General features: G+C 44.6%; 2 protein-coding genes and 1 long non-coding RNA gene across 5 annotated transcripts in view; 2 read left to right on the top strand and 1 right to left on the bottom strand.

The window, feature by feature from the left end:
• The window catches only part of LOC139818277 (uncharacterized), a 91,091-nt gene extending 72,598 nt beyond the window's left edge, over window positions 1–18,493 (bottom strand). Inside the window, exons 1-2 of the mRNA XM_071786900.1 lie at window positions 18,395–18,493; window positions 16,695–16,926 (exon numbers count right to left, since the gene is read on the bottom strand). Coding sequence (XP_071643001.1) covers window positions 16,695–16,926; window positions 18,395–18,493 — 331 coding nt within the window. The remainder of the gene's footprint in view (window positions 1–16,694; window positions 16,927–18,394) is intronic.
• LOC139817385 (uncharacterized) lies at window positions 10,636–12,480 on the top strand. Of its 3 annotated transcripts, none has more exons than XR_011733214.1 (4): window positions 10,636–10,888; window positions 10,978–11,114; window positions 11,387–11,578; window positions 11,761–12,480. It is a non-coding gene; the product is annotated as an uncharacterized lncRNA (long non-coding RNA). The 3 variants fall into 3 exon arrangements; XR_011733215.1 differs by having other exon boundaries at window positions 10,713–10,730; XR_011733213.1 differs by having other exon boundaries at window positions 10,636–11,114.
• Window positions 18,231–24,945, top strand: LOC139818276 (uncharacterized). The gene is made up of 2 exons (XM_071786898.1): window positions 18,231–21,999; window positions 22,043–24,945. Exons 1-2 carry the CDS (start codon window positions 19,866–19,868, stop codon window positions 24,943–24,945), a joined length of 5,037 nt encoding a protein of 1,678 aa, XP_071642999.1. The 5' UTR covers window positions 18,231–19,865.
• The last annotated feature ends 547 nt before the right edge of the window (window positions 24,946–25,492 follow it).

Genomic DNA, 25,492 nt, shown 5'->3' with positions numbered 1-25,492 from the left:
CAATTATGGAGAAGCATTTTTAATTCTGTCAAATTAATACGACGCTACATAATAGTAGAAAAAAAAATGATAATTTTGTCGGTAAAACAGACAACTCCAACATCCTCTTAACCCTAAAACGGTACACTGGGTTAGCATAACCCATAGCGATTTTAAAAGTTGCAACACTTCTATACCGTACGGGGAGGGGGTCCGGACCAGGGCAGAGAAAAACTTTAGAGAGCCCTCTACTAAGCTGCACTCATAATCGAACCAGCATTGAAAACTGTCGAGTAAGAAACATCGAAAGTTAGTCTCCGGGTTACACTAACCCAGTGTATTGTTAACGTTAGTAAACCTGTAATGTATACCAATTTTGAAAAAATAATTAAATAGAATTTTGTAATAAAATAAAATTGAAAAATTAAGTAAACATTTTTTTCATTGATCTTATAACCCCAAAATTATCTAATAATAAGTAATTTTTACTTCGTCAGAGAATAATTAACCCAATTGAGAATTTCAATTGACTATATACTGGCAATGATTATAATCGTGGAAAAAATTATAATCGTCGTGACAAATCGTCAACGCATTTCGACCAAGGATTCTGGTCATTCTAAATTGATGTAATTTTAGATGCTTATAATTGGGTTAATTATTATCTGGCGAAGTAAAAATTACTTATTCTGTTTGAATACACACCATTGACTGAAAATCGGTGTTCCATCTTATTATTGTTTGTCGTCTTAATACATGTTATTGCGATAACTATTACCACATGCCTCCTCAGTGGTGTCGAATTGGTACGACACCCGCATGGAATGAGAGTGGTTCCAGGTTTGAACCCTGGCTAATGTTTTTTGCAATAAATTTAATTAATTCATTAAGATGCTTATATTATAAGCATCTAAAATTACATCAGCGTTCGAATGACCAAGAATCCTTGGTTGAAACGGGGTGACAATATGTCACGACGATTATAATTGTTGCCACGATTATAATCATTGCCCGTTATAGTCAATTGAAATTCTTAATTGGGTTACCTAATAATGTACAATAACGCAAATTTCAATTTTTGTTATTTGTTATTAGAATGCTAATGTCATTAGATTATTTATTAATTTCTTACTTAAAATATTTAATATAAAATGACAAATCACGCAAATAATTCATTTTATTCATTGCTATAAAAAGTTATTAAGAGCCAAAAATTATCTACATTCACCATTCAAAATAATTATACTTTTTGGAAGTAATTGAAAATATGCATTAATCCTCTTAAAGTACAACTATAGACCTTTACAATTTTTGTAGAATTAGATCACAACTCGTTTTAGAAAAAGAAATATGATTAAATAACCAAAAACCTCAATTTTACTCAATTAAAAAAATTTTGTTTTGATATTTTGTAAATAAATCCTGTGCAAAAACTTTTTTTGCTTCTAACATGGATATTCAAGTTCCTGAGATTCTAAACTATCGATTTAAAAAAAGTTTGCCCTAAAATGTGCAGTTGATCAAAAGTCATAATAAAAAGAAAACGGCAGGTTGTAACCCATGTATACTCTATCTACGTTACATTAAAAAGCATACCGTTCTAGGGTTAATGGTCATGAAACTTAAGTAATACTTAGAGCTAAATAAACAATATAACGTATGCATAGGTCGATAATTAACACATCGTCGGTCGTAATCGGAAAAGTAAATCCATTGATTGCATGTATCTTTCAGATATTACCATGTTCTAATTGATTAAAATTTTTTATTTTTTATTTTTAAAAATCCATAAATGAATTCTTTTGATTACGGAAAGCAACTAAGCAATACCATAATTTAAGAGAGAAGGATACGAAATATCACATGGCGATACAACTGCCCTGACAGGAAAATTGCACAAATATGGTACAATAATTACAGCATTCAATTGAGAAGAATTTTACAGTTATTGCACTAATTATAAAATAATTCACCAGCGTTCTTGCCGGCATAAAATTTCTGAATGATATTTGCACCAAAATTAATTAATTCAATTTTGGGTGTTTATACACAGTTGTTTCAATATTTAGAAGCAAAATTAATCCAGCAAACACCAATATATAACAATTAGGGGAGACCGGGGCGAAGTCGGACAAGAGGCGGAATCGTATTTTCAATTATCTCAAAATTTGTATGTTGTGTGAACTTGCCATGACCAACGGAGTTTAGTAAGATTACGTGCCATGTTGTGATTGTTATCAAAGCAAACGTGTTTTCGCAGGTCGAAAGTAAAATTTCTTCCGCGTCGAAAGTTTGTAATACTTTCAGTATTATGTATTAATGTTTATTGTATTTCCCAGCAGGGTTTACAAGGCGTTTTTATGAGGAACGTACCCAAATCTCTTACAAAAAATTCAATTCCCCTATGCTTGGCCATTTGCGACCTCACAAAAGTTTACCCTCCCTCCCCGTAGTTCTCTTCATCCCTCTTCTTCTTCCTCCGTTTTTGCCGCGACTCCGTCCTTCGGCCTCCTTCCTTCCTGTCTCAGCTCTTCCCTATTTGGCCCATTCCCTCTTTTTCCCATCCTCCTTTTTCTAACTTTTCCGACTCCCTTTTTTCTCTCATTCTTCCCCCCTAGTTCTATCATTTATTCCTCTCCTCCCCCTTCCTCATCCAATACCCATCCTGCCAACTTCTATTTCCTGATTCCCATTTCCTGCATTCTTCCCATACATGCTCCCACGATTCCTCCCTATGTTCACATAACCTACATTTCTTTTTCTCTTCCACTTCCCAGTAACTGCTTTCTCTCATTTCATTCCCTAATCTAAATCTCGCCACTCTTCTCCATCTACTCTCACCCCATCCCTTCTTCAGATATCCCGGGATACCCTCTCCTTTTATAAACTTGTACCATTTAATATAACCTAATTTCTCGATCCTCTCCCATCTCTCTTTCCTTTGCGTCTCCTTATCTCCTCCAAACAGCTTAATAAACCATTCTTCTCCACCTTCTCTTCTCAGCCTTTCCAACTCTTTTAACTCCACTCCTCTGTCTTCGAAGAACTTTCCTCTCTCTCTTTCCCAGCTTGAGCCTGCTTTCCCTTCCTTCTTCCTTCCCTTCAGCTCTTCCCAACATAGCCTCGCCAGTTCACTTCCTCTATCCTTCTCTAACTTTTTCTCAAATCTCCATGCCCTCATCCCTGCTCTCCCTCTTAGTTTCCCCCTTTGCAGCTCTTCCCTAACAAGATACCACGGTGTTCTCCCGTCCACTCCCAAGACCCATCTGATATACCTTTCTTCCATCCTTTCTATTCCTTCCCTTTCTCTCCATCCCCATATTTCTGCTCCATAACCCAACACCGTCCATACCAGTCTATCAAACAGCCACAGTCTTTTTCCCCAGTCTTTCCCAAATCTCCTCTTCCCTATCCCCCAGACCTTCCCCATCACCGCGGCCGCCTTCTTGATCCTTTCCCTTACTTGCGCTTCCTGTCCTCCGTTTGTTTGAAACACATACCCTAAATACCGAAATTCCTTCACCTCTTCTAACTCTTTTCCTTTCCATCTCTACCTTCTCTTACTATCACTTCCTCCTCCTTTCCTAAACCTCATTATTTTTGTTTTCCCCACATTCAGTTCCAATCTTTTTCTTCTCAAGTACCCTTCTAGTCTTTCTAGCATACCCCTCATTTGGTCCTCGTCCTCCGCAATTAGCACTACATCATCCGCATAAGCCAAAGTATACACCCTCTTCCCTCCTAGCATTATCCCTCCCCACTTAACTCTACCCATTCCAAATCCGCTAGTAACACGTTGAACAGTAACGGGCTCAACGGGTATCCCTGCCTTACCCCCCTCCCCGTCCAGAACACTTCTCCCATTTCGTTTCCCCCCCTTATTCTACTTTTTGTCGCCCTTAGAATCTCCTCCGTTCTTTTCACCAATCCTTCCCTTATTCCCCTTTCTCTCATAGCTTTTATTAGCACTCCTCTATCCACCGAGTCAAAAGCCGCCTTCAGGTCCACGAAACATGCTATCAATTTTCTTCCCTTCCTCTCTAACCTTCTGTTCACCAAGTAGTTCAGCACATAGATGTTGTCTATCGTTCCCATCCCCCTTCTAAAACCTGTCTGATTCTGTGGTACTATTCTCTTTCCCTCTATCTCCTCTTAACCTCTCCGCCAGAATGGCTGTGTACACTTTATACAAAGACGGCATTATTGTCACCCCTCTATACTCCTCCGCCCTTTTTCCTTCCCCTTTCTTTACGATTAGCGCGATTATTCCCTCCTTCCAATTTTCCGGCCATCCTCCCCCCTTCCATATCCTGTTGATATATTTCCATGCCCAATTCTCCAACTCCTTCCCTCCTCGCTTCCAAACCTCACCTGGAATCCCATCCCTTCCCATTGCCTTTCCATCTTTTAACTTCCTAATCGCACTCCTCATTTCTTCAAAACTTATTTCCTCTTCCTTCTCTCCTTCCTTTTTCTCCCTCCCACCTTCCTTCTCCATCCTTACCCTCCCCTCTACTCTTCCCAACAACTTCATAAAGTGTTCTTTCCATTCTTCTTCTTCTATTCCTTTCTCAATTCCCCTCCTTTTTTATCTCTTCTTGTTTACTATCTCCCATACCTCCGCCTCCCTCCTTGCTTCCTCCACTTTTCTCTCCCATCTCTGGTTCTCTTCTTCCTTCTTTCTCTTACACAGCTCCCTAAACTCTTTCTTCTTTTCTTTGTAGGCGCTGCCCTCTCCTCTTTCTTTCCTCCAATCCCTTAATTTTCTTCTCGCCTCTTTTTTCACTTCTTGACACTTCTTATCCCACCATCCCACCTTCACCTTCTTACTACCCTCCAGCTCCTCCTCTACCCCTTTAATTGCCTCTGTTATTCTTGGTTCCATTTCTTTCCATTCCTTATTCAACTCTTCCCCTTTTTCTTCCACCTCTCCTATTTTTTCGATAAACCTCTTTGCTCCTTCCTCGTTCCACACTCCCCTTTTTTTTCTTTTTCACCCTCTTTTTCTGCCTTTCTTCTCATTCCTTCTTCTTATTACTATTTCCAAGGGGTGATAATCCGAGTCCACTCTATCCCCCACTATCATGCTCTCTATCTTCTCTCTTACTTCTCCTTCCCCTATTACATAGTCAAGCACCGTATCTCCTCTTCCCCCCGTGAACGTGTACTCCCCCTCCTCGTGTCCTCTTACATTTCTATTGAATATTTCCCATCCTCTCTCCTCTAAGCTATTTACCAGCAACCTCCTCTCTCTGTCTATCTTCTTATCCTTCGAACTTCTTCCCCCTCCCACTCGTCCTCTCCCCTCCTCTTCCTCTATCCTTTTCTTTTACTTTGTCTATCGCTTTCTTTATCTCCGTCCCGTTTTCTTTCTCTTCGTACATCTCTGCGTCTCACTTCTCCCTCCTACCTGTACTCTACTCTATGCCTTGCCTCGCACCAAAGCTCGTACCTCCTTTCTCCTGCCGAGTCGCTCCTCTACACCGGCTATCATTCTCGCCCTACCTAGCGCTACCGCACGCGCCTCGGCTCGCCTATCGCGTCACCCCTCTACACCAACTGTCGTTCGTGCCGTATCCTTTGCCCGTGCCTTGTCACTTTTCTACCCTTTAATCCCTTTTTCCCGCTCCTCCTTCTTTCACCCCTTTCACCTCCACACTCACTCACCTTTACTCCTCCCTTCTCGTACACTCTCACCCTCCTCCGCCTCCTATAAACTCTCCTTTTAATTCACTTTTTACTCGCACACTGTCACCACACCTGTCACCTCGATCGTTCCGGAAACGGAAGTCTCACCTTCAGTATTATTGTCTCTCCAAATCTCAAAGTAAGTAATTCTATAGAGTAATGCATGCTGAACACGAATCCAGTGTAGTTTTTTTATTTTCATTGATTTCTATTATTTTATAAGCGACCAAACTTAAAACTTGTGTTCGGGGCGAAATCGGTCACGAGCCACCGGGGCGGACTCGGTCTGGTGGTTTCACTCTATTTTCCGTTGCAAATGCGTCATTATATTTCTCAACTACAGGAAAATGGTACGCACGTACCATCGCAAAACGGCTGCCGTCGACAAGGAGCAGCTTGTGGAATCCTAGTAGGACTATGACGATATGACATCCCTGGAATCGTGACTAAGGCACTGCCACTTGCCGTAACGCATCAAAATATTGTGTCCGGATTTGAATGCACTGGAATTTTTCCATTCAACCCGGACATTTTCCAGGAATACGAATTTTTGCCGAGTAGCGTTACGGATAGGGAGAACCCTTCTACTTCTGCTGGTCCCGAAGAAGCCAATCTTAACGCAGCCGATCCGGATACATTAGCCGAACCTGACGCAGCCGAACAGAATAAAAATGAATTTGATTTCACGGATTCTTCTATGTCCCGTCGTGATGATACACGGAACTTGAGCGCGACGCTTGAAAGTATTTGAGCGTTTCCTAAAGCCGCTCCGAGGCAGACAACTCGTAAAAGACGAAAACGAAGGACGACCGCCGTCCTTACTGACTCGCCTGAAATGAAGGAATTGGCGACTGAACAGGCGGAATCGAAGCGGAAGAAAGATGAGAAATCAAGGAAGTCAACGATAAAATCGACCACTACGCCGAGAAAGAAAGGCCGGCCCAAAAAAATGCCACGCAATTAGAACCGCAGCCTTCGATGAGTAGTGGGTGAAAAAAATCAAGAAAGGTAAATAATATGTGCTGCGTATGCTCGGACATAATAGACAGAGCCGATGAAAAACGGTGCATTTCGTGCAGGCGTAAGGCACACAACGAGTGCGTGCGCTCGTCAGACTCTGTTTTTAAATGCTTTAACTGTTTTAGTGACACTGGTAGCAAAAAAGAAAATTAATTTTCTTCATGAAATTATTATTTTTATAGTAAAAAACAATGAATAAAGTGTATTCTATTATTTTTTATAATCAAAATTATGTATCTTTATTTAAAATCCAGTCCGAGAATGAAGACACGAATTCGCCCTGGGGGTATAACGAATCCGCCCCGGGAATTTTGACTTCGATTTTTGCACCTTTGTCGTTTTTACTCTATACCAGTTGAACAAAACAACAGACTAAAAATGCCTGTATAAATTTTGTAGCCAAGGGTTCACTCTTTACAATGGTATACTATATTTCACTAAAATGATTTATTTTGTTGTTAAAAATCGGCACCGAAAAAATCCGGCCGACTTCGCCTCGGTCTCCCCTACACATATACCAGTGTTCATTATTTTTACGTACAAAAAAAAGATGCCATCTAGCAGCGATTCAGCAAACACAGAGTATGCTATGTAATAATGTAATACAGGAGGATAAAACTCAAAATATATTTCAAAATTATTACGCAATCTTTTTCCACATTAAATTTTGCAAATATCAAGAGGTGTCTCGCGTGTCTCTCGCGCCACCACTCAAGGTAGTGTCTCGCGCCAAGTACACGCGAAGCGAGACCGACCGTGACTCTTTTACGCGACGCGACGGGTTGCGAGTACCCGAGATGTTGAGATCTCGATAACGAGTGAACGGATCAAGTTCTAAGTAGGCTTGATCGATAGCTTGGGGTCCAATTAGGGGGGGGTTTCTCTCATAATATTTCGCTACGTGCCCTACGAGCGGAGATATTGCGACGCAAAGTCCAAATGGGAAAATTTATTTTTAAGATACTCCTCCTCCTAACGCCGACGTTCTTGTATGATGACGTCATAATCAGAAACGTCATTTTCACTTTTTCGACGCTGGCGGCGCAGGTATCGCCAGTTTCGATATCGCGCGCGTATTTCAAAATTAGGTCGATAGACTTATCGGTCAGGAGGAAGATTTTTATTTAGGTAAATTAGGTAATATATAATATATATTGAGTCAACGGAAAAGAAGGTTCTCTACGCTCTACGCTTGGCAGAAAGTGCCGCTAGGGAATTTTTAAGTCGATTCTTATGAATCAAGCTTGATATAATATATATTTATTAAGTCAACGGAAAAGAAGGTTCTCTACGCTTGGCAGAAAGTGCCGCTAGGGAATTTTTAAGTCGATTCTTATGAATCAAGCTTGAATTCGATGTCTAGGTATCCCAGGTTGCCGATGACGAGGTCCAGATAGTGCGCTTCATAGTTTTCGGTGTCCAGGTGTAATAATACGTTGAATTCGATGTCTACGTGTCCCAGGTTGCCGATGACGAGGTCCACATAGTGCGCTCCGTAGTTTTCGGTGTCTACGTGTATTAATACCTTGAATTCGATGTCCACGTGTCCCAGGTTGCCGATGACGAGATCCAGATAGTGCGCTTCATAGTTTTCGGTGTCCATGTGTAATCGTACGTTGAATTCGATGTCTAGGTGTCCCAGGTTGCCGATGACGAGGTCCACATAGTGCGCTCCGTAGTTTTCGGTGTCTACGTGTATTAATATCTTGAATTCGATGTCCACGTGTCCCAGGTTGCCGATGACGGGATCCAGATAGTGCGCTTCATAGTTTTCGGTGTCCAGGTGTAATCGTACGTTGAATTCGATGTCTAGGTGTCCCAGGTTGCCGATGACGAGGTCCACATAGTGCGCTCCGTAGTTTTCGGTGTCTGCGTGTATTAATATCTTGAATTCGATGTCCACGTGTCCCAGGTTGCCGATGACGGGATCCAGATAGTGCGCTTCATAGTTTTCGGTGTCCAGGTGTAATCGTACGTTGAATTCGATGTCTAGGTGTCCCAGGTTGCCGATGACAAGGTCCACATAGTGCGCTCCGTAGTTTTCGGTGTCTACGTGTATTAATACTTTGAATTCGATGTCCACGTGTCCCAGGTTGCCGATGACGGGATCCAGATAGTGCGCTTCATAGTTTTCGGTGTCCAGGTGTAATCGTACGTTGAATTCGATGTCTACGTGTCCCAGGTTGCCGATGACGAGGTCCACATAGTGCGCTCCGTAGTTTTCGGTGTCTACGTGTATTAATACCTTGAATTCGATGTCCACGTGTCCTAGGTTGCCGATGACAAGATCCAGATAGTGCGCTTCATAGTTTTCGGTGTCCAGGTGTAATCGTACGTTGAATTCAATGTCTAGGTGTTCCAGGTTGCCGATGACAAGGTCCACATAGTGCGCTTCGTAGTTTTCGGTGTCTACGTGTATTAATACCTTGAATTCGATGTCCACGTGTCCCAGGTTGCCGATGACGAGATCCAGATAGTGCGCTCTATAGTTTTCGGTGTCCAGGTGTAATAATACGTTGAATGCAATGTCTAGGTGTCCCAGGTTGCCGATGACAATGTCTAGATAGTGAGCTCCGTAGTTTTCGGTGTCTACGTGTATTAATACCTTGAATTCGATGTCTAGGTGTCCCAGGTTGCCGATGACGAGGTCCACATAGTGCGCTCCGTAGTTGTCGGTGTCTACGTGTATTAATATCTTGAAATTGATGTCTAGGTGTCTCAGGTTGCTGATGACGAGGTCCAGATAGCGCGCTCCGTAGTTTTCGGTCGTGTCTAGATGTAATAATACCTCGAATTCGATGTCTACGTGTCCCAGGTTGCCGATGACAAGGTCCACATAGTGCGCTTTGTAGTTTTTGGTGTCTACGTGTATTAATAACTTTAAATCTGAATGTAGGACACGTAGATATCGAATTCGAGGTATTAATACACGTAGACACCGAAAACTACAAAGCGCACTATGTGGACCTTGTCATCGAAAACGTGGGACACCTAGACATCGAATTCAACGTATTATTATACCTGGACACCGAAAACTATAGAGCGCACTATCTGGAACCCGACATCAGCAACCTGGAACACGTGGACATCGAATTCAAGGTATTAATACACCTGAATACCGAAAACTATGAAGCGCACTATGTGAACCTCGTCATCGGCAACCTGGGACACCTAGACATCGAATTCAAGCTTGATTCATAAGAATCGACTTAAAAATTCCCTAGCGGCAAAATCAAGAGACACGGTAGTGTACACGCGGAGCGAGACCGACCGTGACTCTTTTACGCGACGCGACGGGTTGCGAATACCCGATATGTTGAGATCAAGAGACACGGTAGTGTCTCGCGCCAAGTACACGCGGAGCGAGACCGACCGTGACTCTTTTACGCGACGCGACGGGTTGCGAGTACCCGCGATGTTGAGATCTCGATAACGAGTGAACGGATCAAGTTCTAAGTAGGCTTGATCGATAGCTTGGGGTCCAATTAGGGGGGGGTTTCTCTCATAATATTCCGCTACGTGCCCTACGAGCGGAGATATTGCGACGCAAAGTCCAAATGTGAAAATTTATTTTTAAGATACGTATATACTTCTAACGCCGACGTTCTTGTATGATGACGTCATAATCAGAAACGTCTCTTTCACTTTTTCGACGCTGGCGGCGCAGGTATCGCCAGTTTCGATATCGCGCGCGTATTTCGAAATTAGGTCGATAGACTTATCGGTCAGGAGGAAGATTTCTATTTAGGTAAATTAGGTATATACTTATATAATATATATTGAGTCAATTGCTTCATGTTTATCTGGAGAGATTTCGTATCCTTACATCGTATTACCACCGCTGCCGGAAAAGAAGGTTCTCTACGCTTGGCAGAAAGTGCCGCTAGGGAATTTTTAAGTCGATTCTTATGAATCAAGCTTGAATTCGATGTCTCCTGTCAGTCAGTTCATCATCTGCAGTTAACCTATCTCGATCGATCGAGAGACACGGTAGTACGCGCGGAGCGAGACCGACCGTGTGACTCTTTATTACGCGTCGCGAGGTAAGGTGCGACAACGCGCGCATACGCGCGTACGCGAAACGGCAGTAACACCGTAATCGTGCCGGCGATATACTGAATTGAATTGCTTCGTGCTTATCTGGAGATTTCGTATCCCTACATTGGGTGCGTTCAGCCGATACTCCGCTAGCCTAGCAATCGTGAGCAGTCGCTCGTTTTCGCTCGTTTCCTCTCTTTTGACCCAATGGATTAAAAGGAGAGGAAACGAGCGACTGCTCACGATTGCTAGGCTAGCGGAGTATTCGGCTGAACGCACCCATCGTGTTACCATCGCTGCCGGAAAAGAAGGTTCTCTACGCTTGGCAGAAAGTGACGACTGACACGTTCGATCCCGACTTCGTTGATCGCAGAAGAGCTGAACTCGAGGTACGTTTCCGATTTGCAATTATAAAAGTATCGTGCGATGAATGTTGTACCCAATTATAACCTCAAATGAAGTTGTGCACGTTGCTGAAAGATATATATATATATCTTGATATATAGGCTACGGTCAACGTGATACAAATGCTCTGGAGCGTTCTTCTTCTCCTTCTTTCTTCATTGAAAGAAAAGAGAAGAGGAATGCTTCGAAGCATTTGTAGTGTCACGTTGACCGTAGCCATAATATTATATTAATACATTATTTTATTTTTATATAGGTCAAGGATTGCCATTTAAAGCTGGTACGTTTGATGGGGCTGTCAGTATTTCTGCGCTTGTGGTTGTGCTATGCAAGCAAAACTTTGCACAATCCTACAAAACGTTTATATCGTTTCTTATCAACGTTGTATGCATGTCTGTCAAGAAGCGCAAGAGCAGTGTTACAATTCTATCCAGAGAACGGTGAACAGGTTGTTGATATATATATATCTTGATATATAGGCTACGGTCAACGTGATACAAATGCTCTGGAGCGTTCTTCTTCTCCTTCTTTCTTCATTGAAAGAAAAGAGAAGAGGAATGCTTCGAAGCATTTGTAGTGTCACATTGACCGTAGCCATAATATCATATTAATACATTATTTTATTTTTAGACGTAGCTGTTGATGAAAGAGAATTAGATGGTGACTTAATTTTGGGAGATATAGGTCAAGGATTGCCATTTAAAGCTGGTATTATTGGAACCACGAGAGTCGCGTGGCAAACGGGAAAAGAAAACCGAGGACAGTAAACCAAGCAGCGGAAAAATATCCCTATTCGACTTTCTCGAGGATAAATTACCTGTACAACCTGAGAGCGTCGAAACAACTAATTTGTCTCAAAACAGCTACATACAAATTAATAAAAGTAATCAAGATCGTTTTGAATCAAGAGGATTTGATAATATATATATATATATATATATATATATATAGATTATATAGAGACATTATTATATATAGAGATTATATAGAGACAAAGATTATAAGAGATACAAATTTTTTATTAATTATATAGAGACATTATTATATATAGATATTATACAGAGACATTATATAGAGACATTATTATATATTGATATTATACAGAGACATTATATAGAGACATTATATAGAGATTATATAGAGACAAAGATTAAATCCTGTTGCTCTCAACGTCTGCCTCTGCCTCGTCTACCCCAATGGTAATTGGGTGATGACAATTTATATAAGAAGGCCATGAACCTTTCTTCTTGGCGTCGTATCCCCGCGGCTCTGCCTCTTGGTCTGCGAACTGTAAAATAATAAAATTGTATAAGAAATTTTATGAATTAAATACATATAATATGAATTAAATTTTTATATATTGTAATTATGTGAAATTATGTGAAATATATATTGAAAAGACAGTACTTACCATTTGTACTTTCGCGATTTCTCTCACAATCAGTATGAAACGGTGGTTTCGTTGGCTCCTGCCTCTTTTCAGAGGACAATACGGCCAGTATTTGCCACTGTTTGTTATACAAAGTCTGGAATGAAATCGGCGACGATGGCGGGTAAAGTGTTTAAAAGCATGGAATACCCTTATAGGGTAGAGAGCCTTTCAGACTATATTCGAAAACTTCACTCTGGCCTAGTTTATATTGATCACTTGATACGCGTATTAAATGGTAAATAACTAGTAAATTAGTTTGATTATTGGTTTGATACGCGTATCAAGAGATCGGTGTAAACTAGGTCATTCGAATACACACCAGCGTCGTTCTGGAGCCTTATTCTCGAATTGTTTTCATGAAACTCGCATGCGAAATTCAATGTTTTTCAAATAGAAAGTCGCACACGAAAATCATTAGGGCAGGCTCGAGAATACGGTCCCTGTCCTTGTTCAATCAAGAGACACGGTAGTGTCTCGCGCCAAGTACACGCGGAGCGAGACCGACCGTGATGATGATGTGATGTGATGATGATGACTCTTTTACGCGACGCGACGGGTTGCGAGTACCCGAGATGTTGAGATCTCGATAACGAGTGAACGGATCAAGTTCTAAGTAGGCTTGATCGATAGCTTGGGGTCCAATTAGGGGGGGGTTTCTCTCATAATATTCCGCTACGTGCCCTACGAGCGGAGATATTGCGACGCAAAGTCCAAATGTGAAAATTTTTTATTAAGATACTTCTTCTTCTATCTACTTCTAACGCCGACGTCTTATATGACACTACAAAAAGGCGTGATATCCGTACAAAATTACCTTTTTCAAAAAAAAGGTAAAAAAATGCGCCAAGTACACGCATAGTAGTATATATGTATTATGTTGTTACCTCGAAAAAAACAAAGTGGTAGTATTATACCTCGAAATAACACCCTGTACATATTGTTTATACAATGCGTAATACTGCAAAAAAGCGTGATATCTGTACAAAATTACCTTTTTTAAAAAAAAGGTAAAGAAAGGCGCCAAGTACACGCATAGTAGTGTATATGTTGTTACCTCAAAAAAAAAAAAAAAAAAAAGTGGTAGTATTATACCTTAAAAAAATCTAAGTAACAAGTGGTAGACGAAATTTTTGTATCTTGAAAAATCTCGAAAAAACCTAAACAGTAGTATCTTCACCTCGAAAAAAAAAAACAAAGTAGTAGTATTATACCTCGAAAAAACCTAAGTAACTGGTGGTGGACGTAATCTTTGTATCTCCAAAAATCTCGAAAAAACCTAAGCAGTATTATTTTTATTTCCAAAAAATTATTATTCAAGTGATACACATCACAAAATTACGTTACCTTATCAAAAAAAGAGTCGCGCTTCAAGTGATCTATTATTACAATTACAAAAAAGAAATGATATCTTTTTTTAAATTACAGCGCCAATTACAGAGAACATATATTTTTCGAGATACAAAGATTACGTCTACCACTTGTTACTTAGGTTTTTTCGAGGTATAATATTACTACTGCTTTTCTTCGATTAGAATAAAAAATTGAATCATGAAGAATTACACAGAGAATAACAGTACAAAATACAAATATTTTATTAAAATATTTAAACCCAATAAGGGAATACAAGGTATTTAAATACAAAGTTTATATATGTATTTTAAAAGATTTAATCGCATCGCAAAGAATTACAGAGGTAACAGTACAAAAAATAAAAATATTTTATTAAAATACATAAATTTTTCTTGTCAAAAAACTTGGCGCTGCTAGACATATCGCCCACACCCACTCGCTCGCACATACACACCAGGCTGACCTAATTTTGAGGTCTAGCAGCGAAACATTTGAAACATTTTTTTATATTTTGAATACTTTTCGAAATATATCGAGAAAAGCAAAAAACCGCTCTACATATGAGAGGTGGTTTCACCCCTTAAAACCGTTTTTGGGCCGCTACAAAAAATATCTAAATTCATCTTTTTACTCTCCCTACATGTGTGGAAAGTTTCATTAAAATCAGAATTTTCCACTTCGCGAGGCTCCCTTGTAAGTCAAATAAAAAAAGCTTCAAGAAAGTCAAAAGAGAGATCTGAGGGTGTACAGTATCAGTTAAATTGCGGTATGAATATCAGTATGGAAAGTGCCACATTTATTGATTCAAAACGTTTTGCTGACAAACTGCCTAATGATTCTGTGTCCCCTGAAGGTTGTAATATTGTTTATTTTGATTTGGAGACTTCTGGTTTTTCAAAAAATGCCGAAATCCTACAGATAGCAGCCAAGTTTGAAGAATGTACTTTTACTGTGTATCTCCGTCCTATTAGACCTATTAATGCTGATGCTTCTTGAGTAACAAGACTGACATATATCAAAGGGAATCTGTACTTCCATGGAAAACTAGTCGTAACTTTTTTACCTCGAGAGGCGTTGCAATCATTCCAAGAGTTTCTCAACTTTTCAGCAAAACCTTGGGTGCAAAACCTCTGGTGGCTCATAATACCCCATTCGATTCTGCTCATTTACTTCGATTAATTATAAGTTATGGTATGATTAAAAATTTCTCGAAAATTGCTGGATTTTCCGACAGCTTAACTGTATTGAAAAAACTTTTCTCTGAAAGGAAAGGACAAAAAAATTCGTTCAAGCTGCAAACATTGGCGCAAGATTTGCTAAAATTGGAAACACCTGGACAATTTCATGAAGCATTATTTGATGTTGAAGTTTTAGAAGAATTGGGTCATATCTTCATCATAAAGGAAAGTTTATGTGCAATTTGTAAGATTTATAAAGAATCTGTGATGGCTAAAGTTATATTACCATCTTTGAAAAATTTAAAAGATGTGATTTCTAATAGTATTATTTAAAAAATGGCAGGAGCAGGAATCTCCTATGAAATACTACAGCAGGTATATTCGGAAAAGGGAGAAAAAGTGTTGAGCACCTTTTATCGAAAGAAACTACCTCTGTTCGGCGTATCGCCTTGTATATAGCGTAGTCGTTAGTATAGTCACTTTATGTTCATGTAGTCGTATGTAATTCATACTTAGTTGCATAAGTCATTTGTAATTCTCGCGCGAAACGTCGGCGGATCGCGAGCAGTCAAATCATGCGACTCACCTGTCGGTGCTGCCACCGTCCATCCGCCGACGGCATCCACCCCCCCCCCCGGAAAGGGAACAACTACTCGCCCGCAGCGACATGTTCCAGGACCGCGGGGACAGAACACTCATCGTCAAGTATTCGGAGAGGACACACCTCTCATCAGCATTCGCCGTCAAGCCGTCCTACGGCACATACACTTTTCGGCAAGCCGCCTTGCGGCACACACACACACACACACACACACACACACACACACACACACACACACAAGGGATCTTGAGAAGCGCCGGCCGCATGATCACGACTTTCTGCCTACGCTCGCTACTGCTTTGCTTTCGCTTGCTTGCACGTGCCTGCCTTGCTTTGCGTTTTGCATGCGGAAGCAGACGAGGACACCTGAGCGGCCACGAGGCCCGGACAGGACGAAGCCCGACGGAGCTAAGGCGACCGACGCATCCCGGTGAGTCGCTTTTCGCTTTACAATCTTGCTGCATGCGCTTCTGCCTTTGCGTTAAACATATCATTAGTCGTGAGGGGATCTTAACTACTCCCCTCTGGTCCTTCGAGTAAACTCGCTTAATTTAACAAATCTTGCCTCCGGGGCAAAACTATCCCCGTTCAACCCCCCATAAGCCACTGATTACATAAACCAAAAAGTAATAAAAAAAATAATCCATTATTTGAAGAGTAAAGGATAATTTGATTAATATAAATTTATTTATTATTCTAAAGATTAAAAAAAGAAATTATATTACCACATATTTGAGACTGTTTTATGCATCTATATAGTTATTCTTTGACGTACTTTTGTTTTTATTATTTTTATACTTTTATAACCTGTTTCTATATTTAATGCTGTGTATATGTTATTTTTATGAAATATTATATTATGTTTGTTTATGAAATAAATTAGTTTCTGTGATGATAAAAAAAAATAATCTCACACACAAACACAAACTCTTTTTCATAATTCTAAAAATTAATATGCAACATATAGGTACGCAATATTGCAATTTATATGTAAGCCACTTACATTTTTGACAAAACTCCGTTTTCCATAAAATTCCAGTGCCCATAATGCCATAATGCAAAAAGCTGTCAGGAAATAAACTTGAAATACTATTTTCCATTTTATATTTGTCCATAATTAATGGTTTAGATACACCATGCATTCCAAGTGATATGAAACCACCGCCCCATGCAATCCACAAGCCAATCCATTTAGAACTGAGTAATATCTCAGGTGTATTTTCGAAAAGATGCATCTAAAAATATATATTAGTAATTAATCAGATATTACATTACATTAATGCTTTCACCGTTTAAACATTTGTATTTTTTTTTATTCGTATAAATTGTTTGCACTAACATCAATAGTTGGATACGTTTGACCGCTGATATTATTCGAAATCAAAAGTTCAACTCCTGCCTTCCAATCTTGAGCGATCTTTTTAGCGGAAGATGGAATTGGAAGCAAGCTTAATAATATTCTGGCTTCTGCCTAAATATATTAGATTAATTTCAATAATTGTATTATGATTTATGATACCTGAATTTATCAGATTTATTTATATTTGACAATATTGATATACATTTTGTTCGTCAAGAGGATTCCAAAGTTTAATCCAGAAGGATACGTTTCCATAAGTGCTATTTAATCCGGTTAATATAGTATAGGTTGATGAATTTTGTGAATACATTAAACAATCTAAAAATATATCACAATTAGTACTACATATATATTTACAATATATTTAGAATACACAATGCTATCTATAAGATGTTATCAAGAATCTTACAATTCTTATTATTTTTATATTGTCTTCTACTGTTCAAAGATTCGATGTCCAAACTTCTAGGAGTAATAATTACTAAATTTAAAAATTGCATGAAAGCATGAATACAAAATATTATCTGCTTTAATCAAAAACATAAACTGTTATCTGTTTTAACGATTTAATTGAAATAGCAGCATATAAATACATTATTACTTTTTTATTTTATACTTTTATTATTCTCTTTTTAATACTGTAAACGTCGACTAAGGACATAGGCCGTGTTTGAATTTCCCGCGTTCACCTACGAGGCGCTCGTGCACATACACTTCGCGCCTAGCGACCCCACGAGCGGTGATTGGTTGTAATAGCGCGCGATGATTGGCTGTAGTAAGCGCGCGGAGCGCGCCGTGATTGGTCGTGAGAGGCGCGCGCGGTAGACACACCCTGTTCAAACCGTGACTCGAGAGAGTCGTTGTCTGGCGACCGAGCCATGCGGACGTACACCGCGTGTATCTAACGAATAAAGATCTGTTACGCGTTTCATCGAGTTTCACCTTTTCTTCACCCTCAACCATCCATTCTGAATCACCGCTTTGCCGTTGGTATAACCTGAGCAACGGACCGGGCGTTACCTTACAATACTGATATTTTCCGATAGTTCAACAGAATGTTATCTGTATGAAAACTTGTCTTATACTGGCTTATTTCCGAAGAGTACAGTTTCAAATTTGCAAGAAATATCAACAATAGAAAAGATAATCAAGGAGAACTTATGCTTATGTTAGTGTTTGGCGCGCACCAAACTGTAGATAGATGCATGTATCGTACTTAATAGTTTAGTCTCGTTACTCGTTGTACATAATACTCTTGCGTACCTAGTCTTAAGTATTTCGGTGACTCGCGCGAAACGTCGGCGGATCGCGATCAACGCGGAATCGATAATTGCGCGACTCACCAATCGGTGCTGCCCTCGCTCACCCCACGAGGGCACCCGCCTGAAGAATAAGTACTCGCTCGCGACACTGTTCCAGCGCCGCGAGCTCTCGGCACTCATCGTTACGACGTCTCGGAGCACAGAGAGATTAACGGAGCACAGAGAGATTATCGGAGCAGGGAGACTTGCGCTATTCCGGAGTCGCGAGATAGTGCGATCGCCTACTTTCTCGGCCTGCTTGTGTGCTGCTTTTGCCTGCTTACTCCTGCTTGCTTGCTGCCTGCCTTAATTTACTGCTGCCTGCCTCGCTTTCGCTTTGCTCGCTGCCCTGCCTGCGTTGCTGCACGGGCCCGATCGCGACCGAGACGAAGCCTCCAGGAGTCGACGGCACAACGAACGGTGAGTCGCATTTTAACTTTCGCTTTGGGGAGACTTTACACTTCTCCCCTGGTCCTTCGAGCTTCGCTTTATCGCAAATCCGGGTACGGCTCTACCGCCCCCCGAGCATCTGGTCCTTCGAGCCGGATTTTCATATCATCGCGATTAGTCTATTACCGCCGACCTTTCGCGTGTCCTTTCATTGTAATAAGTCACCGAATCTTGTGTTCTGTAACGCGTAGTGCAATAGCGCGTGACCTTGCGGATCTCGCAGGATCTCCCGTATCGCAACGTACGCTTCGCGAAGGGAATTCTCGCGTAGCATCGCGCAATCGGCCATTAGCCGCCTGTAATTTACGCGAATTCGCCGAATTCTTATTCTCGCATTAACGAGGTGCAATAACGCTCGGCGTGCTGACAACTCGTGTCTCGCGCGGTATCTCTCGTGCAACGCTAGCTTCGCAGCGGGAATACGCGTGCGAACTTCGTTCGTCATAGCTCGGGCCGCAGCCGTTAATCGCCTTAAAATCGAATCCGCGCTCGCCGCGGTAATTAGTCGCCACATAATTGACTTAATCGTACCCGACATACTCGGACGAATATCCGAGTATTCCGGGCCAGCGATACTTTCGCGCATAGAGACAACGGCCGTGGCCTTCGATTACGGGCCGGTCTCGCGCTCGGTGTTTTTCTGTATAGTCTCGAGCATCGCTCGTGTTTACGTCGTTGCGAGGTACGCACAGCCCGACCCAGCACTTGTATTATCCCGACATTCGTGCTCCGTGCGAAAGTACCATCGCTCGAAAATATTATTGTCATCGATCGAGAATATTTGCCTTTCGAACTCTGCGACGCGTGTTTATCGCGCTAATCCAACGGCTGATATTCTCAGTGTTCAACTCGAGGAATATTATCGAGAATATTCCCTCGGGACTTGCGCGAGCGCCGAGCGGAGCCGTCCGTTATCCCTCACCTTGGCGACCTAACTTTCGTGATTGTTTTCGCCGGGTTTCAATATTGTTGGTTCGAGTTGCCGTCGCCTCCGACTGCCTATTCGTCGTTTACCCTTCGCTCTTAGCTTCGTCTGTCTGTGGTGGACGACCCTTCTGACGTCATGTCGAAAAACGCATATGCCCGCCGCGAAGTATGCAATCGGCGTATGCAAGAAATACACGACCTCTCCCTACAAGCCGCGACCGACGCGGCAATCCGAGCGACCTTCCTCGCTCGCTACTCGAGCGTAGCGAAGATCGCGGAGGATTTTGAGGCCACCCACCTGAAGGTCATCCAAGAAGCGGCGGATTTCGAGGTCGAGGACGCAATCCGAGCCAGTTTCGATAAAATGCATTACGCCGTGAAGAGTCGATATCACCGTGAAACGGGCGCGCCATTCGGGGGCGCGCCGGCACAGCCTTCGGGTCAGGCCTCGGTGGTCAAGTTGCCTAAGATCCCGCTACCGCAGTTTTCCGGCGACCTTACGTTGTGGCCTTCCTTCATCGCGTTGTTCAACGCGTCGATACACAACCAGCAGATCTCCGCGATAGAGAAATACCAGTATCTGCTGGCTTCGCTCAAAGGGGAACCACTCAACGTGGTGAAAAACCTGCCGTTTTCCGATGAGTACTATCTGATCGCCTACGACTCGCTGGTCGGTCGATACCGGAATAAGAGAAGGTTAGCGGACCATCACTTGAATTCGATAATCGAGGCAAAGCCATTGAAGGCGGAGACGGCCGAGACTCTTCACAATTTATTAGACACGTTTACCGAGAACACTCGCGCGCTCGCATTGATGAAGTTCCCTACCGATTCATGGGACTTTATCCTACTGAAGTTTTTGTTAGACAAGCTTCCTCGTTCCCTTCGGGAAAAATTCGAGTCGGCTCACCGGGCTGAGGAGATACCGCGATATACTCAACTCACGAAATTTCTAGCGGAACATTGTCAAGTTCTCGAGGCCGTCGCGGGCCCGTCCTCCAAAACCAAGTCCACACCGGTCTCGTCGTTCGTGACTAACACGGCCGATTGCCCCGTTTGTAAGGAGGCTCACTACGTGTCGAAGTGCTCCCAGTTTTTAAAACTCTCGCCGAGGGAGAGGCAGGCTAAGGCTCGCGACTTGAGATTGTGCCTCAACTGCCTGCGCTCGGGGCATGGCATGAAAAACTGTCCGTCCGCGTGGGCATGTCGGTCCTGCGGCACAAAGCATCATACGCTTCTGCATTACGAGCAGAGCGCTAATACTACCCCTAAGCCCGAACCCATTAGCGAGACTCCTGCCGAACCGGCCGCCGTACCCGCTCCTCAGTCGGAGGATGCGCCGATTGTGACAATGACTAGCCTGGCCAATAGAATCGTCCTCCTGTCCACCGTACGAGCCGAGGCGATAGACGCGCGTGGCAATGCGTTCCCCGTACGCATATTGCTGGACAGCGCGAGCCAGGCCAATTTTATTACCGAGGGCTGCCTCCGGAAGGGCGGCTTTCGTCGCACCAAACACAGTGCAACCGTGTTGGCGATAAACGAGGCCAGGGCGGCCACGACGAGGGGCCTCACCTCCCTCGTGATCCGCGCGCGCGGTCGCGACGACACTCGGTTCTCGATAGAGGCTACGGTCCTCTCGCGCATAACCTCGCCGCTGCCTAATGACAAGGTGGAGGTCCAGCCGTGGAAACACTTGAAGGGATTGCCGCTCGCGGATCCCGAATATTTCGTGCCCGGCGGTGTTGACATCCTCTTGGGGGCGGACTCGTTTGTGTCGGTGCTACGGGAGGGCCGTCGTAAAGGGGGAAGGGGAGAACCCGACGCCTTCAATTCAGTCTTCGGATGGGTCCTGACGGGCGCGGTATCCCCCGCAGTCCGGGCAGCGCCCCTGAGGTCATTCGCGACTACGCTCGAGTCGATCGCTACATCGGTGGGTCGCTTTTGGCAATTAGAGGAGGTGCCGGAGGACGCGTCTTGTTCGGACGAGGATCGACGCTGCAAGGAAATCTTCGCCAGGACCACGTATCGTGACCCCTCGGGTCGTTTCGTGGTCTCGTATCCGTTCGTGTCGGATCCTCCTACATTCGTCGGCTCGCGCTCCATTGCGGTTAGTCGTCTCCGCGCACTAGAACGTCGATTTAAATCTGATCCGGAGTTCAGAGCTGGTTACAATGGCTTCATGCAGGACTATCTCGATAGCGGACACATGGAGGTAATTCGCAATCCCTTCCCGTCGGATGGCCACATTTATTATCTACCGCACCACGGTGTGTATAAAACTCGATAGCACTACCACTAAGTTGCGGGTAGTGTTCAACGCGTCCTCGCGAGGCCCGGACGGTCTATCGATCAACGACACCCTACTCAGCGGTCCGAAGCTGCAGCAGGACCTGCTCGCCATCCTGCTTAGGTTCCGCGCCGGAGCGATCGCTCTAACCGCGGACGTAAAGCAGATGTTTCGCCAGATTTGGATAAACCCGGAGCAATGCGACTACCAACGTATCGTCTGGCGCTTCTCGGAGTCGGACCCCATCCTCGACTATCTCCTCAAAACAGTTACATTCGGCTTTAGCGCCTCCCCGTTCTTGGCGATCTATTGTTTGCTCCAGTTAGCTCATCAATACCGCGAGAAATATCCTCTAGCGTTCGCAGCCCTACTCGAGGCGCTGTATGTGGATGACGTCGTGACGAGCGTTCGGACGGTGGAACAGGCTCGTGCACTCCGCGACCAATTGCTGTCGCTTCTCCGAAGCGCCGGCTTCGAGCTTCGAAAGTGGTCGAGCAGCCATCCTGCCGCGCTGGAGGGCCTCGACCCGCAGTTATGTAGCCAATCGATGTTAGATTTCGAGTCAAGCGAGGATCAATCTCAGAAGATTTTGGGCCTTCGGTGGCATTCACAATCTGACAGTTTCGGGTTTCAAGTCAACGCGTTGGATCGTGAGTGCACCAAACGCACTATACTGTCGGAAGTAGCGCGCATATTCGACCCCCTGGGTTTTCTGGCCCCACTCACCTTTACCGCGAAGTGCTTAATTCAGCGTCTGTGGACCCTCAAGTTAGATTGGGATGATGAGCCACCAATGGACATTCGTCGCAGTTGGAGTCGTTTCCAGGCGGAGCTCGGCGTGTTATCTTCCCTTCGCGTTCCTCGCGCGTTTAACTCGTGCCATGTAGATCGCTGCGAACTCCACGGGTTCTGCGATGCCAGCGAGCTGGGGTACGGAGCCGTGATTTATCTGCGAATCGTTACGCGCGACGGCGTCGGGGTCCGATTACTGTGCGCCAAGTCTAAGGTCGCCCCGCTTCGCCCCCTCACCATTCCCCGTCTGGAGCTCTGCGCGGCTCTGCTCTTGTCTAAATTAATCGCGTACGTCCGGCGCACCCTCCGCGGACACCTTGACATTGACGACGAGTATGCTTGGACGGATTCCGAGGTCGCCCGGGCCTGGATCCGCTCCGCACCACAACGGTGGAAGACCTTCGTTAGAAATCGCGTTGCCCTCATTCAGGACAACGTGCCAGTATCAGCTTGGGGTCACGTCGACACGGAGTCCAATCCGGCGGATCATTGCTCCCGCGGGCTTTATCCTCGCGATCTGGTGGCCAGTTCGATGTGGTGGGCGGGCCCTGAGTGGCTTGTTCGCTTCGAACCCCGAGTCGAACCTTCCCACGGTTCGGAAACCCCTCCGATCGAGGAGGAGAAAATCGTATCGCTCGTGGCGCTCGAGCCGCCTGACGCGGTACGTTCATTGCTCGAAAGATTCTCTTCAATCGAGAAAATTGGCAGAATTATAGCATACATTCTCAGGTTTGTACATCACTTCCGTGCAAAATCTGCTCCTACGACTTTGGCCATAGATCAGCTCGAACTGCATTCCGCGTTACTACTCGTTGTAAAGAGTGTACAGGCGGATGCTTTCCGCGATGAGATCGATCGTCTCCAAAGCGGGAGAAGGCTCCCCAAGCCCTTTCGCAAGCTCGCTCCCTTCCTTGATCCGGTGGGTATTCTCAGGGTGGGCGGCAGGCTTGCAAAATCCGGATTGACATTTGAGAACAAGCACCCTGCCTTACTGCCCTGTAAACATAGGCTCACGGATCTCGTTATCGAACGCGTGCACCGCACGAACATGCACACTGGTCGGCGCACGCTGCAATACCTGCTCACGCAACATTATTGGGTCCTCGGGGCGCGTCGCGCTATACAACGCGTACTCTCGAGATGTCATCAATGTTTCCGCGTAAATCCACACACTGCTCAGCCCCTCATGGCGGACCTACCGGCCGATAGGGTCCGACGGGCCAAGCCATTTTCGATCAGCGGCGTTGATTTCGCAGGACCGTTCAACATAGTTACGCGACGAGCCCGGGGGGTCACCTCCGTCAAGGTATACGCGTGCCTTTTCGTATGCTTTTCGGTTAAGGCGGTGCACCTGGAAGCCGCCTTTTCGTTGTCCACCGACTCCTTCCTCGCTGCGCTGCGACGCTTTGTGGCCCGACGCGGACGCTGCTCGCTCCTCTACAGCGACTGCGGAACGAATTTTGTAGGGGCCGCGCGGGAACTTGAAAGCCGCATGAGCCTCGCAGCGGAGCGAGAGAAGATCAAGTGGTCATTTAATCCTCCCTCCGCGCCCCACTTCGGGGGCCTCTGGGAGGCGGGAGTCAAGACCTTTAAAACCCACCTACGGCGGACCGTGGGTGATCAAGTCCTCTCAATAGAGGAATTCACGACGGTCCTCGCGCAGGTCGAGGCCGTCTTGAATTCCAGACCCCTCTGCCCGATGAGCACCAACCCTACCGACCTCGACGTCCTATCGCCGGGTCATTTCCTCACAATGGAACCGCTCGTCTCCGTTCCCACTCAAGACGTGACCCCGTTACCGATGAATCGTCTGAGTCGGTGGCAGCTCGTCCAACGAATCCACCAGGACTTCTGGAGGCGCTGGCATCAGGAGTATCTCCATACGCTGCAGCAGCGGCCCAAATGGTGGACCTCCGTCAACCCGCTCGGTGTCGGGGCGTTAGTCCTCCTCAAGGACGCCAACCTGCCTCCTCTGCGTTGGAGGCGAGGACGAGTGGAGGCGCTGCATCCGGGCAGCGACGGCGTCCCGCGTGTCGCCACGGTGCGGGTGGCGGACGGCACGATCACGCGTCCCCTAGTGAAGCTGTGCCCCCTGCCGATGGGCCCTGCTCCACAGGGGACCGAATCAAATTGAGTAAAATACAACTCGTTGTATTTTGGTGGGCGGTATGTTTGGCGCGCACCAAACTGTAGATAGATGCATGTATCGTACTTAATAGTTTAGTCTCGTTACTCGTTGTACATAATACTCTTGCGTACCTAGTCTTAAGTATTTCGGTGACTCGCGCGAAACGTCGGCGGATCGCGATCAACGCGGAATCGATAATTGCGCGACTCACCAATCGGTGCTGCCCTCGCTCACCCCACGAGGGCACCCGCCTGAAGAATAAGTACTCGCTCGCGACACTGTTCCAGCGCCGCGAGCTCTCGGCACTCATCGTTACGACGTCTCGGAGCACAGAGAGATTAACGGAGCACAGAGAGATTATCGGAGCAGGGAGACTTGCGCTATTCCGGAGTCGCGAGATAGTGCGATCGCCTACTTTCTCGGCCTGCTTGTGTGCTGCTTTTGCCTGCTTACTCCTGCTTGCTTGCTGCCTGCCTTAATTTACTGCTGCCTGCCTCGCTTTCGCTTTGCTCGCTGCCCTGCCTGCGTTGCTGCACGGGCCCGATCGCGACCG

The sequence above is a fragment of the Temnothorax longispinosus genome, chromosome 8 (assembly GCF_030848805.1).
Source record: "Temnothorax longispinosus isolate EJ_2023e chromosome 8, Tlon_JGU_v1, whole genome shotgun sequence".
In the NCBI taxonomy this organism is placed as follows: Eukaryota; Metazoa; Arthropoda; class Insecta; order Hymenoptera; family Formicidae; genus Temnothorax; species Temnothorax longispinosus.
The sequence above is the reverse complement of the archived record's forward strand: the minus strand, read 5'-3'. Positions and strand labels throughout refer to the sequence as shown.

What these genes read in the sequence shown, in the direction of transcription:
- LOC139818276 (XM_071786898.1), top strand. Translation starts at nt 19,866, where the DNA reads ATGTCGAAAAACGCATATGCCCGCCGCGAAGTATGCAATCGGCGTATG. An exon ending in TTATTATCTACCGCACCACG is followed by an intron (nt 22,000 to 22,042) that starts GTGTGTATAAAA and finishes AGTTGCGGGTAG; the next exon opens with TGTTCAACGCGTCCTCGCGA.